We start from the raw sequence: 20,430 nt of genomic DNA, 5'->3' as shown, positions 1-20,430 counted from the left end.
ACAATGAAGTACAATACAATGTTGGTAAGGATATGGGGACTCGACATTCTCATACACGTTAGTGGGGGCGTAAACTCATGAGCCTGAAGAGCAGGCAATTTGGCAGCATCTTTTATAATCCAAACTGCAAACACCCTGTGACTCAGTACGTTACACAAACGTATCCTACAGGTATATTCTCAAGGCTAAGAAGATGCCTTCACAAAGACATTCATTGTAGCAATGTTTGTAATAGAAAAAACCAGCAAAAAAAATTATAATAACCAATGACCACCACCAGAGAATGGATAATAAGTTCGGGTACATTTATAAAGTAAAATGCTGTACAGCCATTATTAAGACGAGGTAGCTTTGTACTGACAGGGAAAGATCTTCAAGACTATAAAAGTAAAAAAGCAAGATGCACAGTAGTATATATAATTTGATCCCATTTATTTAAAATATAAAGATTACATATTTGCTTATTATGCATAAAAATGTTCTGAAGATTACAAAAGAAATTGTTAATACAGGTTACTTCAGAGGACTAAAACTGGGGGTAAGATGCAAAGAGGGAGATTTCATTTTCATTTTATAGCCTTTTGTACTATTTTGAGTTTTTCTTTACTATGTATACTTTTTTAAATATAAAATTGAGGAGAGATCCTCTTACTCAAAGATTGTGAACCATGTTTCTCTAAGATGTATATTTGAGTTTATTCAAGGTAAACTGACTTGAGGTACTCCCAAGTTTTTGCAAATATGTATCTAAGTTATTAGTAGGGTCACACCCATTTGACAATTTTGTTTTTAAATCCCATATTGCTTGCCATATTTTTAAAGATGACAAACCTTAAATGGGATGCTTACTTGATTTTTCTTTTTAAAGCTCAGTTTTTAAATTATGGAAATAATATGACCATTGCAGAAAATCGAGAAAACTTGTAAGGGTGAAAAAAAAAAGAACTAAAATTCCATATAACCACTCTTACCACTGCTAATGTTTAGTGTCTTTTTTTTTTTCTTTACATTATGGTAATACATAGTAGTATCTATATATAAACTGGGTTTACAAAGCTAAGATCATACTGTACCTACAGTTCTGTATCCTGCTTTTTTCCCCCCAACATATAACAGGTACTTAATAAATATATATTAAATTGAATTGTTGAATTAATATTGTACCATTTCTCCTCATCAAAAGTTTATTATTTCTGCACAAGGTATTTTGTTGGTTTCTAGTTCTCAGTTAAAATAAATAACACTTAATGAATATATTTATGCCTAAATTTTGTCAGCACTTACGATCATTCCTTAGGAAAAAATGATTGGATCAAAGAGTATAAAATATTTAAGGTTTCTGATAATGTTTTCCAAAAAGGTTCTACCAGTTTTCATTCTGACCGCTACCAGCACAGCCTCACTGTTTCCTTGCTAACAATGACTATTACCATTTTTAAAAGTCAGTGTTATTGCAGAGGTGAGAGTTTGCTTTGATAAAATTTCTTCTTCCCATTACAAAATAGAGTCCTTCTATATGTTCACTCAAGAGTGATATCTACCAATCTAAAAGCAGAAGGTTAAAAGAGGAACTGTCATGCTTAGTCCATTTTTCAAACACTATTAGTTTAGTGGACTCCACTACCAAAAACATGTAGGTAAAGGAACATGTAAGTTAGATAAAGAACTCTTTAAAGTTCTTAGGAATAACCAAATGAGCAAAAGGCCTAATTTATTCCATACTTCTTGTTCTATACTACAAGTACTTTAGGTCTTTGAAGTATGATTATTGAGAGCCAAACTTCAGTATAAAGGTGAGGACTAGCTGTAGATTGCTGTTTTTTCAATCTGATGAGAAGAAGGACCAGAACATTATGCAAACAAAGTGATGCTTTGCTGAATTAGGAGAGATAGTAACATAGCATCAGTATGTGTCAGAAGATGTCTTCCTTCAGTGATATTTAAGGTAAGGTGGTCAGCTACTTTCCTGAGGTAGCTCCAGGGCAGTACTGGGGGTTAAAAATCAGACACGTGACCTCAACAGAGCCGGTCAACAAAAAGATGCTAGGATAACAAAACTTAAAAGCAAAAATAAGATTACAATTTTTGGAAAAGATTTTTTATTCAATGTTTAAGATTAGAAACTACAAGATTTTGCTTGCAGCTGATGAGCGAAAACAAATTATCATCTAATTGGCTAGTTAAAATGCTCTGACTTAGCATGAAATTAGTGACATACCAGTTACTGTGTGTGGGTATCAGAGTTCTGGAGCAAAACTGCTCTAAACACAATGGATCATCTGAGAGCACAGGACTAATGGGTATATGAAAAACTGAAAGCTGATGAAGGGAGGTTGTGGAAGACCTTTTGATTCTTTTAAGGTTTCTAGTAGTTGGTTACCGTATGCAAGGACCTAGCAGCCAGTTATTTTATCTCTTGACTTGTCTGAGTTCAATTTTAACCCACTAAGCAGAAATAAACAGTTATAGATCAGTTGGAAAACATAAAGCAGTCCCCCCTCTCCAGTTGAATTTTAGTTGATTAAATCATCAGAGAAACAATGATTATTGCACATACTGTACTTATCATACTACATCTGTTGAGTAGAATTTCCATTCCAAGTGTTGTTTTCATCTTCACCATCATCCTGAGTCCTCAATCTGTATATCTTCCCTTCCTTTTTAAAGTCTTCCCCCCGTTTCTCCAGCATTCTTTTTCTGACGGGTTCCCTGATATAACGAAAGAGGGAGAAACAAGATGACATAAAATAATAGCAGTAAGACAAAGCTGTTTCCTTTTTTATTCCATGAGTATAGGCAACTATAAGGGAAGTTCATGGGAGATAATTATGTCTACTATTGCAGTACTAGACTTTATACCTTTTTGGCAGTTTAACTTTATCTGTTTTCCAAGCCAACGCAGCCAAATCATATTTTCCACTTCTATGTATTTCTTGATGACTTTTTAAGCTTTAGAAGAGTGGACTGTCTGCCAACTAATCTTTCCTTTATTATTTATGCAAGCTGATATAGCTACTAAAACATTTATAACTTACAGAGCACCCTAGAGTCTATCCTAAGCTCCATTCATAGCCTAATTTACAGACATGGTCAATTAGCAGTTTTTCTTCCTTTTATAATCTTTAATAATTTATTTGCACAATTAAGAAAAAACAGGAATTTATCTGAAAATGGGAAGGAAACAGGTGAAGTTTAAGCTAATACTCTGAAGGGTTGGAAAGAGAAAGCAAAAAGAAAAGAGGAAAACGAATAGTGGAACATAAAATTTTACACTCCTAGATGTACATTCATCCCATTCTTTGCCCAAACTCAAATCCTCTTTCCTTCTTTGAAAATTTAAAAAACCCACACAACAGCAAGCTATCCTATAGTATAGTAATTCAGAATTAAATGCTTCCACCCAGTGCTCAGTAAGAGTTCTAAAATTCAGCACTAACAAGGGCTAATTTGAATACTGTTCTAAGACTAGAGAAGAATTTCCCACTGTCCCCACTTGAGTAATGTGCTAAAGATATAACTGGTCTTCTTGCCTACTAGTTAAGAAAGAAATCAAGATAAAAGCTAACTTAGCCCAATCACAATATTTACATGAATCTTCATCTAGAGGTACTACTAGTGGGACACAAGATTAGGCATCTCCTTTCTGATAGTAGACAGAGGCAAGGATTTTCATTACTTATCACTTAGGATTGGTGCGACGATTTGCTATACTGCCTATTAACGGCCTAAGCGTTTTAACAGTAGTAGGTATGTATTATTAAACATTGTGCTATTAGAAAGGAGTGTAATCTCACCTTCTAGGAAAATATTTCCTGTTAACCTGTTTCAAATATGCAAAATCTTAACAGAAGTATGAGCTAAATCATTAGTGTTGTCTGTTAGTATTACCATTCTAACTGTGGCCATGTGCAATAAAAGGCCTCTTGGTTAAGGGACTAGTCCAAATAACTTTGAAGGCTCCATTTTCAAGTGAATATCCAGTTTCCTCAGTTTGGCCCTTCTCTAAATGACCCAGAGAAAATGGTCAACCAGCAGATCAAAGAACCACAAGGGTTAAAATTCTCTAAAGTACAATCCAGCTAAAGAAATTATGCAAGATGACTGTGAGAAATTAATGGAATATCTTGTCAGACAAAACATGGCTAACAAGAAAAATATTACTATTTGGACCTAAAAAAACAAAATCTATTTTTATAATTATGGGATGAAGAGAATTCAATAAATGAAATAATAAAACCAGAAGAGGTGAAGTAGCTTTCCATAGATTAAGTTTTAGAAAGATGGCTGAGAAAACTCAGGTAAGTGAGCATCCCAAGAGAGACGATATAATAACTCTTCAGAACATTTGGGTTTTTTCCCTTATAAAAGAAGGCAAAGTACCCGTCATTCTGCCTAAGGCATTGGGCATTACTAACATATTTTGCAAATGGGGAAAACAGATACCTTTTTTCTGAATTGCTAGACGATGCAAGGTTTGAGGGTTCTGAAGCCGCTGCTCTCACTGAGGTCTGTGCAGGAGGGTTACTAAATAAGAAGTTGCTTATCAGTCTCCAAATGGCAAGGAATGGGTAGAGTACTGTCCCCAACAAGGCCCAGAAGTCTCCGCTGGAAGAATGTACCACGGATGTAGTTGGTCTTCCTGCCTAAAAATTAAGGAATAAACCCAGATAAAGACTACATCAGCCCAATCACATCACACTCAAGGTTCTAGGTGAATCTTCTATCTGAGAAAGTCCTATTGATTTTAGTTTACTTCAAAAAGGGAAAATTACCAACTTTTGCTGTTTTACAAATGTACACAAACTTCTGGGACTCCTGGAGCTCTGTGTTTTTTTTTTGGTGGTTTTTTTTTTAAAAAGGAGTAATTATAACGTAGAACCAGAAAGTAGTTCTCAGTGAAATGAACCAATTATTTTTAAGAGAACTAAACTTTTGTACTGAAATTAGTAACTTTGTTAAGAAAAATCTTTTTCTTGATAATTAAAAAAAGGCGGGAAGTTTCAAACCTCAGTGAATGTAATTAATTCTGATTATTGGAGGGATAACTATTTTAGGTGTGGGGCTCTAGGTCAGGGCAGGGAAAACTACAGAGGCAGACATAGCAGACCCAGGCTCTCTCATCCCAGCTCTAGCACTTAAGGTGGCACCTTGGCCGTCATTTAAGCTCTCTGAGCCTCTTTTTCTCATATTGTTGTAAGGATCAAATGGGATTAATATGTTAAAAATTAACGTTATTTTTATGTTTAAATGTTTTTTAAAAACTTGGTAAACAAGAGAGTCATAGACAAATAAAAGACATTAAATCTGTAGATTACTCTGCATTTCTTTTGTTCTCCTACTGGTCATTTTTTGTACATGAAAATAGGTGAGCAAAAAAAGTTGAAAATTAAACTATTTGTTACTTAGTGTCTCACTAGCAATCAAAATACATAAAGCACAGGATTATGGAACAATAAATTGATCTAACATTTCTGGATAATTTTGGATTTTAATTATCCATAGTATACCTTTCACCTTCCTTCCACTAATTAAAAGCAACAATCAAGAGTACAACAAACAGAACTGTGAGGAAAAAAAAGTATATATATGAGGAAAAAATACATACTGGCAATAGTACCACTGAAGCACTTGGGGCAAGTTCCAAATCCAATAATTTCTTTTTATAATCTTCTTTGGTAAATTCTCTCCTGGGAAACATGGTTGCTAATGAAAAATTACCATAAGTGTTGCCAACAGTCTGTAACATAACAATAAATTTAAAAACATTACAATGGTGCCTTTTAAAAATAAGATATTCCATATTCATATGCATCCAAAATGACTTTCATTAAAACTGACTTAATTTTAAAAGTTCACTTAAATGTAAACGCAAAAAACATTAAAAACTTTGTGCTTCAAAAAGTAGCTGAAAGCTGTCAAATCCAAATAGTATTTAAAAGCTTTTATAACTCAAAAATGACCATAAAATAGCAAGAATATAGTACCTAACACCATATAAATAAACTGAATAAAAATGAACAATCAGATACCTCTTTAAAGTATGCTGCAATTTACCATGAGAGTTTTAATTATCTTTGGCAAACTTACATTAATATCTCACAAATACACATTTGGACTATAGGTATTCCTTATTAAAAATCTGGACTAGCCCAGAATTACTCTCATATATATATAACATCAGGAATTTTTGCCTCTTCATCTCAAAAAGTAAGTGGTCCATAATCAGCTCACACTGTATATATAATCCCAGATCCAGGAAATTACACTGAGCAGCATCACAATCGCCCTCGCAATTTTAAGCTGCCTATACTTGCAAATATTAGACAATTATTTATCCAGAAGATTCCAAAGAAAGAGACTAATACTTTTGTTGTTTCTAATTTTTCACTGCAGGTCTTCCACATACCCCTGGTTCTCACTCTCATACAAGGACAGACCCCAATACAAAATTAGGTCCTTCTACTGAAGTGAAGTTCTAACAGAACTGATGCAATCAAAGATTCATACATACCCCCTTACCCCTGTCCCACTTACCTGTGGCAAAAGCAGTTAAGACTCAGGCCAGGGGTACCCCTCTTCGGAGGCCCCAAGTAGGGTTCCAAGGCAAAAGAAGAATAAAAGCAACTATCTGGGTTGGTTATACTATAAAGCTTAGATGAAATAGTTCTCAAAATAAATGTTTATATTGTCCAGCCCAGCTCACCAGTAGAGGAAGGCAGACAGCTTTATAGGTATCCTTCTCTTGGGATGCATCGGTGAGGTAGCAAACTAAATGCAGAGAAGAGATCTAGTGGAAAGATCTGAACTCTGGTTTTACCCTTGAAGTGACATGTGAGACAAATACTGGTACATATAATGAGCCTAGATCCTAAAGGACATCTGCTGCCTAGAATACATTGTGAGTAAGGAATCAATCAGAAAATAAAAGCTAATTGAAAGTTACTCAGAGCTTATTCTCTAAATATCAAATGTCACACCCATTCAGAGTAAGGCCACATCACGTTGTGGAAGTAAATTCCTGAGGAAGATACTTGCTGCCAAATAAAGGTTATTGATCTTTAGGCATAGACAACTGGCAGATTGGTGGGAAAATGGCTAGCCCCAAAGCATTATAAGCAACCTGCCGGAAATGTGGAGAGGACCAAGAAAAACTGCGTCCTTTTTACAGGAGACAGCTCCCTCAGATTAGACCTTTGGAAAATCACTTGCTTTTCACTACTCCATTGGAGCGTACCAAGCAATGAAGTTTCCAGAGCCTATTCTACAATATCAGCAAATTCCTATTTTTGCGTGACAAGCAGGCATGCTGCTCCCATGTGGCACAGAAGCTCAACACCCCAGAGGTGTCTTATGCCTCCCTCCTGGGGACAGGTCATGACTTAGTCACATTCTTCAAATTCTGCTGGAAAAATTTTCCATCCTACATTTTAAAAGCCTATTCATGTACCTTTATTATAACTCAGGACATAATTTACCTGTGCAGCAAACTGCCTTGCCTCTTCTAGAGGAGCATCAGAAGGGAACTGATTTGTAAATGAAGAACCGTCAGGAAGACGGAACTGAATTCTTGCAATGGTGCTATGAAAGAAGAAAATTTAAGTCAGAATCTTTACATATTCACAAACAATATCAAAAGTTAGCGAAGACGAAAGTGAAAATATGCAATGAAAATAGTTTTCACAACATCAGATCTTTTCATTTGTATTTTTTAAGAACAGCTTTATCGAGATATAATTCACATAACATAAAATCCACCCTTTTAAAGCATACAATTAACTGGCTTTTAAAACAGTTGTGCCCGGGGCCGGCCCGGTGGCTCAGGTGGTTGGAGCTCCGTGTTCCTAACTCCGAAGGCTGCCGGTTCGATTCCCACATGGGCCAGTGGGCTCTCAACCACAAGGTTGCCAGTTCAATTCCTCGACTCCCACAAGGGATGGTGGGCTGCGCCCCCTGCAACTAAGATTGAACACGGCACCTTGAGCTGAGCTGCCACTGAGCTCCCAGATGGCTCAGTTGGTTAGAGTGTGAGCTCTCAACAACAAGGTTGCCGGTTCAATTCCCGCAAGGGATGGTGGGCTGTGCCCCCTGCACAAAAAATTGAACACGATGACTGGACTTGGAGCTGACCTGTGCCCTCCACAACTAAGACTGAAAGGACAGCAACTTGAAGCTAAACAGCACCTTCCACAACTAAGACTGAAAGGACAACAACTTGACTTGGGAAAAAGTCCTGGAAGTACACACTGTTCCCCAAAAAAATCTGAAAAATAAAATAAAATAATAAAACAGTTGTGCCGCAATCATCACCACTATCTAATTTTATAGCATTTTCATCATCCTAAAAAGAAACCCCAAACCTATTTGGAGGCACTCCCCCATTTCTCTTTCACCTAACTCTGGCATCTGTATCTGTAGATTGGCCTATTGCAGGCATTTCATATGATGGAATCATACGATGTGTGACTTTTTGGTAACTGGCTTCTTTAATGTACCATTATGTGTTCAGGTTTCATCCATGTTGTAGCATATGTACTTCATTCATTTTCATTGCTGAGTAATATTCCACTGTATGGGATATACTATGTTTTGTTTATCCATTCTTCAATGGATGTACATTTGGATTATTACCACATTTTGGCAATGATGAAGAATGCTGCTATAATTCAAGTACAGCTTTTTATGTGGACATGTTTTCAATTCTCTTGGCTATATACTTAACAGTAGAATTGTTAGATTATATGATAACTATGTTTAACACTTTGAGGAACTGCCAAATTGTTTTTCCAAAGTGGCTACATCATTTTATAATCCCATCAGCAATGATGCACATCCTTGCCAAGACTTGTTGCTATCTCTTCAAATGTAGGCATCCTAGAGGGTATGAAATAGTATCTCAAGGTTCATCCATGTTGAAGCATGTATCAGTATGTCATTTCTTTTTATTGTCAAATAACTATTGTATGGATATACCACTTTTTCTTTCTTAAGTCATCAGTTGATGGGTACCTGGATTGTTTCCACTTTGTAACTAATGTGAATAGGTGCTGCTCTGAAAATTTGCATGCAAATTTTTGTGTAGGTGTGTTTTCATTTCTGTTGGGTGTGTGCCTAGGAGATCTTATGGTAATTTTACTTAACATTTAAATGAACTGCCAGACTATTTTGTACAGCGAGTGACTCACTTTTATACATTTCCACATGCAGTACTTGAGGGTTCTAATTTCTCTATACTTTTGTCAATACTTCTTATCTGTCTTTTTAATTGTAGCCACCCCAAAGGGTATAAAGTAGTATCTCATTGTGGTTTTGATTTCTTTAATGACTAATGAAGTTGAGCATCTTTTCATGTGTTTAGTGACTATCTGTCTATCTTCTCAGGAAAAATATCTATTCAAATCCTTTTCCCATATTTAAATTGGATTGTTGGCTTTTTACTGTTGAGTTGTAAGACTTCTTCTATTTTAGATATAAGTCCTTATCAGATACATGGTTTGCAAATATTTTCTCGAATTCTGTGGGTTCTCTTTTCACTTTATTTTCGTTTTGTTAAAATTTGTTTTTAAATTATAGTTGACACACAATATTATATTAGTTTTGGGTGTACCACATAATGATTAGGCATTTATATACCTTATGAAGTTATCGCCACAATAAGCCTAGTAACCATCTGTCACCATGCATAGTGATGATGATATTGACTACATTCTCTATGCTGTACATTATACCCCATGACTTATTCTTTAACTGGCAATTTGTACTTTTTAGTCCCCTCCACCTTGTCTTCCCTCCCCCTTTTCACTTTCTTGGTGTCCTTTAAAGCAAACTTTTTAAAATTTTGATCAAGTCCAACCTATCTATTGCTTTCTTTTGTTGCTTGTGCTTTTATTTGGTCATGTCTAATAACCCATTGCCTATTCCAAGACCATAAGATTACCTCTTTTTTTTTTTTCCTAAGAATTTATACTTTTAACTTTTAAACTTAGATAGATGATCCATTCTGAGTTAACTTTTTATACAGTGTGAGGTAAGGGTCCAAATTCATTCTTTTGCAAATGGATATCCACTTGTCCAAGCACCATTTGTTGAAAAGACTATTCTTTCTCCAGTGAGTGGTCTTGGTACCCTTTTCAAAAATCAGTTGATCATAAATGCATAGGTTTATTTCTGGAGACTCAGTTCTATTACGTGATCTGTATGTCCATCCTTATGCCAATTCCACAATGTCTTGGTTACTGTAGCTTTTGTAGTTAAGTTTTAAAATCAGAAAGCCTGAGCCTTCCAACTTTGTTCTTTTTCGAATTTGTTTTGACTATTCTGGGTCCCTTGCATTTTCATATGAATTTTAGGATCAGATTTCTGCAAAAATCTCGACAAAAAAATTAGCTGGGATTTTCATAGGGATTGTGTTGAATCTATAAATTAGTTTGGGAAGAAGTACTGTCATTTTAACAAAAGTATAAGGCTTGTACACTGAAAACTAGAAAACACTGTTGAAAGAATTAAAACCTAAATACATAGAAAGGCATTCTGTGTTCCATAGATCAGAAGACTTAATATTATTAAGTATTTTATTCATTTTGGAAATAATTTTTTAAAAGTATTTTTTATGATTACGAAAGTAATGCTTGTTAATTTCCCAATATGAAAAATACTGAAAAGTATAGAGAAGAAAAATAAATATTAACCACAATCCAACAAATAGGATGTACTGGAAATCTGAATTTTTGACTTTGTAACATACTTTTGTTTTGGGAACTGCCTTATCCCTGCTATATTCTGGTATGATTATCAATAACATTTCCTCCACCTCTTTCACCAGAGGGGTGGGCTAACAACTACCCCAACCAGACAGCCCATATAAGCAGACATAGCAGTTGTGTCTGGAGGTGGCCACACCATTCAAGCAGGGCCAATCAGAATTCTCCTCGGTGAATGACATGGGTTTTGGGAGAAAGGGTTCATCTCTCCTCTCTGGATCAGGAACTCAAGATCCTGAAAGTTCCATGAGGCCCTGGGCTCTCCTAACAGGGGTTTCTCTGAGAATGAGGCTAAACCAAAAGAAATGAAGAGATTAAAAAGAGAGAGAAAAAAAAAAGCTTTACTGATATTACCCTTTAGACCCATGGATCTAACTATGCCTAACCACATCCATCACTGGGACTCTCAATGGCAGACCCCACGGATTCCCTCTTTTGCTTCATCCTATGTGACTCGAGATTCTGACAACTAAAGACTCCTAATACACAAGATAATCACTATAATCATTTTGATGTATGTGCTTGCTGTCTTTTAAAAGAGGTTTCTTGAGCCCTCTTTTAAAAGTCATTTACAGATACTCCTTGCCTTACAATGGGGTTATGCCCCAATAAGCCCCATTGTACACTGAAAATATCGTAAGTCGAAATGCATTTAATACACCTAACCTACCAAACAGGATAGCTTAGCCTAGCCTACCTTAAATGTGCTCAGCACACTTACAGTTGGGCAAAATCCTCTAACATAATGAATACAGAGCATTGGGTGTTTAGCCTCATGAAAGCATGCCTGACCGGGAGCTGTAGCTTGCTGCTGCCACCCAGCATCATACCACGCATCGCTAGGCAGGTAAAAGATCAAAATTCAAAATTTGAAGTACAGTTTCTACTGAATGCTTCTCGCTTTCACACCACTGTAAAGTCAAAAAATCCTAAGTCAAATCATCGTAAGTTGGGGACTGTCTGTCTGTATTTAGCACTGTTATATTGTAAATTCACATTCAATAACAAATACCATTGGCAGCTGCCAAACTGGTCAGTATGTCCTACTGGAACTACTTATTTTAGCCACAGCACACATCAGTTTTAAAAAACAGTCAACAACTGTTCTCCTCAGCTGCCACGTACACACAGATGTTTAAGCAGGAAATAAAGTACCTTCTTTCTCTTATAGAAGCGTCCCTCTTGACTTCCATTTCTGCCTGTTTGGCCAGCAAGGCAGCAGCTTTAGCAGCTTCTACTTCTTCCTTTGTCTTTGCAAAACGAGCTGCTCTCTCTGCTCGATCCTTTAAAACAATTGTTAGACGCTAATTATCTTTCACTGCTAGAATGGTCTATTTATGCATTTCCAAACACAAGGAACAAACACATACATGTGTGAAATTCCTTAAAGCCACACTCATATGTTCTCTTTATCACTCTGGATCTGGAACTTTTTTAGTTTTATCAACTGCCAGGGACCAGAGTTATTATTAAAAAAACAAGGACTTGATTCTGGTCACTACTGTACCTCCTGAGCCTGGAACAAGGTTTAGCACATGGTAGGTAAATATTTGTTGAATCAACAAATGAACAAACAATATGAAGGTAGGCATGGTTTTCATATGCATTACATCTGCTCAATTCTAAAAGCAGTTGTTGCAAAATGATCCTACTTGATGTGTCTAAAACCTTTGAATGTCACCCCCCAAAAATGCTTGCGACTAGAGGAGACTGACTACTAAGTAACCAATTCTTAGCTTCTTTTCTAGGGAATCTTTGAAAACTACTGTTTGACTACTGGTAACAGAGAGAAATTACTTTGAAAAAAATCATCTCAATTTTAATCTTAACTGTATTTTAATTCAATATACAATTTCTAGTAAAAGGAATTGATTCTCTTTCAGTCACTAAAAACTATTATTTTGTGTGCACTGTCTGGTAATAAACCAAAACCACTACGCATGGAAAAAAATTTCACAAATGTTCTAGAGTTAAGCATTAAAAATAAACTTAATACTTACCAACGCAATCTGCTGTTTTATACGCTCTCGAGCTGCCCTATCTTCTGCCTTTTCTCTGTTTCTTTCCTCTAACATTCTTTTCGTTAATTCTTCTTCTTGCTTTCGTTTATAATCCAACATTTCTTTTCCAGTTTTTCTCCTCTCAATTTCCTTCTTAATCTCTCTCTGAATTAAAGAGAAAGTAAGTTTTATGAGCCAAAAACATAATTTAATAATTTGCCCAAGATATTATTCTGTATGCAGGGAAAGCTAGGTGTTGGGTACAACTAAAGGAACAAAAGAACTACATAAAACGTAAGGCATCAGTAGACTTTAACAGTATGGGTTAATGGTCAAATGTCTATCAATTTATAAATCTTTTCCAGTGGTTCTATTAAGATTATGATGTGATCAATGTAATCTGAAAATAAACAAAATATAGGTCTTTGGCTCCTAAGGTAAATATGTTACCCTCCAAAGACAACAAGGCAGTCATTTATGTGGCTTGAAGAAACGATAACCATCCTATATTAGCACCCGAAAGAGATGATGCAGTTTAGGTACACATGGTGAGAAAAATGAATGGTGCACTAGAATGCAGCAACACCCGAGGAAAAATTCAGCAAAATGCCTACAATCTACTTTTTCATAAAAAGGAACTAAAAATTTGATCTGCATCAAACCAAAATATTTTTTTTTAAACCAAAATAATTTTAGTTCAAGTCTCTTTAGACTTAATGTAAGACTCACTGCAGACGGAGAAATGATAAACCAATTTATTCCTACAAATTTACAAAAAGCACACAAAAAAGTACACTATGATCGTACCACAGAAGACAGATAATTCCCTTCACTGTGCTGCAACGCTGAGCTACAACCAAAAGCCATCTTAGGTCTGCCAACTCAATCAAATGTTCCCTCATCTAATGGAAGAGTAAAACAATGCTCCATACACAAACTTTACCTGTTCTTCTTCTTTCCTCTTCTCTTCTCTCCTTTCTTCAAGTTTTTTGGTTAATCTGTATTCAAAAGTTTAAAATTTAAAAAAAAATACATTAACTGAGACACATCATATTAATATAAACATTTAGGATATTTATTTAGCTAAAAACAAACGGGGAAATGTAGAAACAAACAAATAAAAAGCTCCTGAAAGAAAAGTGGTCATTTATCTGCCTGGCCCTTGATCCCTAGAGAAACCCATGATGAGTTCATGGAAGCCCATCAGAAGCGTGGCTCCAGCTCTAAGTGTCTTACCTCTTACTGACTATTAGTTCCTTTCCCCCCCATATACATCTTCAAATACATAAATGAATGGCTTACAAATGCTTGACCTCTTACACAGAAGCGAAAAGCAATATGGTACAAAATTGTTTAAAATAAAAGCAAAAAACTGAAGGCTAGCATTTATAAAAACTAACAATGCCAAAACTGATTCCCAACTGGAAGAAATTCATCAATTAAAAACTAATGATTCTGGGGGCCGGCCTGGTGGCTCAGGCAGTTAGAGCTCCATGCTCCTAACTCCGGAGGCTGCCGGTTCGATTCCCACATGGGCCAATGGGCTCTCAACCACAAGGTTGCCGGTTCAACTCCTCGAGTCCCACAAGAAATGGTGGGCTCTGCCCCCTGCAACTAAGATTGAACACGGCCCCTTGAGCTTAGCTGCCTCCCGGATGGCTCAGTTAGTTGGAGCATGGTCTCTCAACCACAAGGTTGCCAGTTCAATTCCTCAAGTCCCGCGAGGGATGGTGGCGCCCCCTGCAACTAAGATTGAACACGGCACCTTGAGCTGAGTTGCCGCTGAGCTCCCGGATGGCTCAGTTGGTTGGAGCGTGTCCTCTCAAATGGCAGGGTTGCCGGTTCGACTCCGGCAAGGGTGGGTGGGCTGCGCCCCCTGTAACTAGCAACAGCAATTGGACTTGGAGCGGAGCTGCACCCTCCACAACTAAGATTGAAAGGATAACAACTTGACTTGGAAAAAAAAGTCCTGGAAGTACACACTGTTCTCCAATAAAGTTCTGTTCCCCTTCCCCAATAAAAAATAAAACAAACAAACAAACAAAAAAACTAATGATTCTGAAAGCAGATAGTGGTGATGCTCACGCAACCTTATGAATATTTTAAAACCCACTGAGTTTTATACTTAGAATTTTATGGCATGTGAATTTATGGTATGTGAATTACGTCTCAATTAAAAAATAATGGTACTTTCTCTAAGAGGGATTTGGGTTACACAAGTGTACTCGTATGCATTTTATAAAACTCAGCTGTACAACTTGTGCCAGAAATCAAGGGGGTGCTCAAAGAATGACAAGACATATGTCAAAAGGACAGAAGACCCAGCATGAAGGGGATTCTACTAGCCAAATTTGGGGCAATTTATGCACCAAAAAGAATCATAAGAGAAATAAACTGTAACACATTTTGTAACATGAAAAGGATTTGTAAAACATTTTTCTGCTGAAGGGAGTTACAAGTTGGTATGACAACTTTGGGAAACTGGCCAGTATCTATGACCCAGAAATTCCCACTCTTACAAATACACGCAAAAGATATATTCACCAAGACACATACAAGAATGTTCATAGCGCCCTATTCATAACGACCCCAAAGTGAAAACAATTCCAATATCCAGCAACAGTAAAATGGATAATAAGTTGTGGTCCAGTCAAATAACAGACCAACGAGAGCAATGAGAGCAATAAGAGCATACCCACTATTACCACCAGCGGCAGCAACAACAGAAGAGCCTCACAAATACATCGCTGCGCAAACGAGAGCAAACAAAGAAATGCATGTGGTAGATTCTATTATGATATTCACAAACAGTAAAACTCATCTGTGCTGTTGGATTCAGGAGAGTGGTTATCTGTCAGAGGGAGGCAGTAATTAAGGCCCCCAGTGCATGAAGTGCACTGGTAATTGTCTATTTCTTGATCTGAGTGCTGGTGTCCAATAAGAAGTTGACTGAAAAAAAGGGAAAGTGGAAAATAGGAAGAGGTGGATCAAAGCCCTTTTCTACAGAATGAAAGCTAGCTAATAAATGTAAAAAAAAAATAGAATTAGAAAAAAAAATCACCTTTTTAAAGTACCAGTGAAATAACTGATCCAAGCAAAAATGAATGGATACCAAAACGACTGGTTGAAAGTTTTTGAGGAATAGCATATTCAGTTTCAAAGAATCACCCCACACATAACTTATTAACTAGGGGAAAGGGTATCTTTTTAATTAAGAAATCCAACAGACACCACCTTCACCAATCATTAAACTTAACATCACCAGTAATGCATACGTCTGATATTAGCTGCCTCCTGATGTGACTAATGGGAAGGACAAACGTTATCTAGGTAACGTACGCATCAAAGTTTAACTTGAATCTAGAACGATGAAACAGGGACCAGATCAAGAGACATTCTAGAAACAACTAGCCGACTCAAAAATGTCCAAATCAGGAAAAATGAAAACAAAAACTAAAAAACAAAACAAAGGAAATGTTTTGGATTAAAAGAGACTAAACTAAATTCAATGAATGACCCTTGATTGGATCCTGATTTGGGGAAAAAAGTTATAAAGGATATTATTAGGCTAATTGGGGCAGTATGAATATGATCGAGTATTAGATAATCTTCCCGTATCAGTTTACAGTTTTGTTAGTGTGATAATGGTATTGTAATAAAATCTGAAAATGTCTATTCTTTAATTTCATACCCCCTATAAAATTCTCTTCAGAGAAAAAGAGATGCAATTTTGTTCTAATTTGGTTGAAAAGCCCACTTCATCTTCATACCAAATCCAATGTTTCATCACATTTGTATCTGGGAATCTACCACTTACTTGTTCTTTTACTGGACTAAGGGATGGGGCAGGGCATGGGTAGTGGGTGTAGACCCCAGGCTCCAACCCAGGCTGGAGCCCCTGCTCAGAGCCGAACAAAGCCTCAGCCAATGTTTTTATTATTAGGAGATACATGCAAATATTTAAAGTGAAATGAAAATGATTCCTGCAACTTTTAAATAAATCAGCAAAAAAAGGTAGTCATTATATTTCTCTTTCAACTCTTTGAGGTTGAAACCTTTCCAAATAAAAGATTGGAAACTGATGGTACTATATATTATCTTTCCCTGATAAACCTGCCAATTTTTTAACATAATAATATAAACCAAATAATGAATTTTAACTAAAAGATGTATCTTTTCATCTGAATCACTAAAATATTTATATTTCACATCTTTTAGCTTTAAAAATAATACACTGTATATATTTTAATTAGTATTAAAATGTTTTTGTCTCACAATTACAAATCACCAATCCATTTTTAAAAAAAATCAAGTTTACTTCCCTTGAGAAAAGGCAGTTCAAGACAGAAAGTCCACGTTCTCATTACATATAAGATAGGATGATTTTCTGAGCTGCCACCAATTTGGTTTAGTCACCTTTTCCCCAAACAAAATTACTTTTCCTTCAAGCTAGATGAGAAAAAAGCCTAAGACCTAGTGTGGAATAATTAGTTTTCCAAAAACTTGGTCTCTAGAAAGAGATACTACAGCCTCAGAGGAGAATCCTACATTTACTAATCCGCCCTGCCAAATTTTAAGGTTGAACTTTTAATTTGCATGAAATATATTTTAAAATATCATCAAAGTTAGAGAAAAATGCATGAATTTTGCTTTATAGAGCTTGGTATTACATAACTGTATAAATATCAGAATACACCACAGGGACTGATGGGTCCAACTTAACGTGGTTTGAGTAAAAGCACTGTAGTTCAGTGCTGTGAGATAGGGAAACCAGCAGCATGCTGTGGTTGCAGAGTCCAATATCCTTGCAGAGGATGAGTGAGTCAGAGGCATGAAAACAGATCGAGTCTACGACAGGGGCCAGTGGAGATGAAGGCAACCTTAAGGGTATAGAAATGCTCAGCTAAGAGGACATTTGGGATAGGAATATTACATAGCTCGGTGTTTTTAGTCATTGTCAATGAATCAGATTCCACAAAAGGAACAAAATTCCTAATTGGGTATAACTCAGATGAATAAAATGCAGGACCTCAGTCTGTGAATTAATTAGTATCAGGACCTAGGCTTTATTGGTTGAATCTGATAAATTAATCTCAGCAACAATTTGAAGTACTTATACAATTTTAATTATATGACCATATGAACTGGACTTTTCAAGAGTTGTCCAAGCAGTGAATAGTTGTTTCCCAATGAAAACTGTTTCATTATTAAGAATCTGGCAACATTTCATCCAATTTTGGTGTGAGTATCCTTTTTTTTTTTAAAGATCCCAGCCCACATATATTTAATGTACGGTCCTAATAGCATAAGCTTCTTTAAAAATTGCATATATGTCATTTCCAAGAGCACATTAAAGTTATTTTTCAGTTTAAGGAATCTCAAACAACTGTAGACCCATTCTGACTTGATATGCTAATCATAAAATAATGTTCCATGAAGAAAAGTTAGCAACCTCAGAACAAAGCAAAAAAATAAAATAAAATCCCTAATTCTTCTTTCATTGATAGTATAAACATTTTGTTGTATGTCTTAAAGTGTCTTCATGATTCATTATACTATATGTAGCACATATTCACCAGTATACATATAACTTTTTAAGTTAAAATGGTATATTATATTGTATTTATAGAACCACACAGGCAGACACAGCAGGTACTACCTTACATAAGAATGGAAGCTACTAAGAAACAACAGGGGGTGGGTTGAGGGAATGGGTGAAAAGGTAAAAGGGATTAAGAGATGCAAACTGACAGTTATAAAAATAGTCACGGGGATGTAAAGTACAGCATAGGGAATATAGTCAATAATATTGTAATAACTATGTATGATGTCAGATGGCTACTAGACTTATCGGGATGATCACTTCATAAGTCACAAAACTTATAAGTTATATAAATCACTATGTTGCACACCTGAAACTAACATAATATTGTATGTCAACTGTAATTGAAAATTAATTTTTTAAAAAAGGGGGGTAACAGAAACTCCCCATTCCCACTGCAATTAAATAGCACCTGACCCCACCCCATGATAAAAGGCTACTTGCCGTGTTTCTTCTCATTCCTCCCAGTACCCAAATCCTTTTCTGATTTTTGATTTTTACTTCAACCCAGGGTGGTGCAAGTGAGGGGTGCCGGTGGTGTACTTGGTGTTAGTGAAATAGAAGGAAACAAAAGAGGTGGAGCCCCTGGGAACTTTGGTTCCTTGCTGCTGTTCTTCCAGCCTTCCACCATTTCTCACACTGTGAGAAGGTCTATCTATCCTGTTTCACCTCAAGATCCTGGCCCTGCCCCAACTCCTAGAGAAAACAACAAGAATCTCGGTTTTGCTGAAATGAAGCCGATTTTTATAGTCAAGAGTGAACTCAAACACCCACTGTCAGCAATCATTTTGAACCTTGTTTCTCCATACTATCTATGTGAACAAGAAAATGTCAAGTCTTAGGAATTTTTCCTAACGGCCGTATAACACTAAGTGGTTTTATGTCAAGATTTAAATATATTTCTGCTTATCCATTTACACCATTAACTCATATAACTTTTAAGAATTATAGTATAAAAGACTATGATTTGCTAATAACTATCTCATTAAAAAACATTCAACTAGAAACCACAAGAAATCATCAGAAGTTTGTATTTTGTTATTAGACCATCTAATAACACATGACACTTAATAGACATCCACTTATGCAGAACCCAGTCTCAGTACATAGTCATAAAATTAGCTGAAGTGCTTGCCCATCTGGAACTTACCCTATAGCATAGAGAGATAAAAGCAAAGTGACAGATGGAAACACACACGTACCAAAATGCCAGTTAAAAAAAAACGATTCGTAGAATGATCATACCTAAAAATGACTGATGATTTCAGAGATACAGAAGAACTTTACTTCTAGAATGTAATCTCTATGGATACGAAAGTTGGTCAGGTAATAAAAAATTTCAACCCAGAATTCTGAAACTTCATTTGTGTAATTTTAGCTTTTACTCAAATTAAAGAAATAACTAGAAACCATTGTTTTAACAAAATACTATCTCCAAAAACAGAGCAAACCTTTCCACTCTGACAGTGAGGTCCTCCGCAGATCTCTGATTTGAACATCCATTAGGCTCCTGCGACAGAGTGGCATGACTCGAACTTTCTCCTCCTTAATTATTAAGTAAAAAGAAATATGAATATTGCATTTAATGCCACTTTTTAAAAGATATAAAGGTTGGGGGTTACAACATTTGTTAATCTTGTTTCTTAAACATTACATATTTTTCCTAAGAATGGAGCAAGAGATAAGAAATGAGCTATTACTAATTCTGAAGTTTGAATCTGGACACAATACTAGTATATCAACAGGAAATAAGGTAGTTACTCAGTTGAAGCCTACCAATATAAAGGTCAAAGGTAAAACATGAAGAAATATAAAACTGTCAAGAGGGGATACAACAAAATAGCGTAAGCATGCCCGGCTATAGGTTCCGTGTTTCCCTGAAAACAAGACCTAGCCAGACAATCAGCTCTAATACGTCTTTTGGAGCAAAAATTAATATAAGACCCGGTCTTATTTTATTATAAGACCCGGTATAATATAATATAAATAATAAATATAATATATAATATAATATAATATAATATAATATAATATAATATAATATAATATATTATACTGGGTCTTATATTAA

At 35.9% G+C, this 20,430-nt stretch overlaps 1 protein-coding gene across 1 annotated transcript in view; it reads right to left on the bottom strand.

Annotated features, from left to right (window-relative positions):
- Window positions 1-415: 415 nt before the first annotated feature.
- UBXN4 (UBX domain protein 4) overlaps window positions 416-20,430 on the bottom strand; it is a 34,282-nt gene continuing 14,267 nt past the window's right edge. The window contains exons 6-13 of the mRNA XM_019731152.2: window positions 19,811-19,904; window positions 13,701-13,755; window positions 12,758-12,922; window positions 11,913-12,040; window positions 7,476-7,578; window positions 5,606-5,737; window positions 4,444-4,643; window positions 416-2,709 (exon numbers count right to left, since the gene is read on the bottom strand). Of these exons, the coding sequence (XP_019586711.2) occupies window positions 2,571-2,709; window positions 4,444-4,643; window positions 5,606-5,737; window positions 7,476-7,578; window positions 11,913-12,040; window positions 12,758-12,922; window positions 13,701-13,755; window positions 19,811-19,904 (1,016 nt within the window). The 3' untranslated portion in view covers window positions 416-2,570. The remainder of the gene's footprint in view (window positions 2,710-4,443; window positions 4,644-5,605; window positions 5,738-7,475; window positions 7,579-11,912; window positions 12,041-12,757; window positions 12,923-13,700; window positions 13,756-19,810; window positions 19,905-20,430) is intronic.

Source organism: Rhinolophus sinicus, linkage group LG01, assembly GCF_036562045.2.
Source record: "Rhinolophus sinicus isolate RSC01 linkage group LG01, ASM3656204v1, whole genome shotgun sequence".
In the NCBI taxonomy this organism is placed as follows: Eukaryota; Metazoa; Chordata; class Mammalia; order Chiroptera; family Rhinolophidae; genus Rhinolophus; species Rhinolophus sinicus.
The sequence above is the reverse complement of the archived record's forward strand: the minus strand, read 5'-3'. Positions and strand labels throughout refer to the sequence as shown.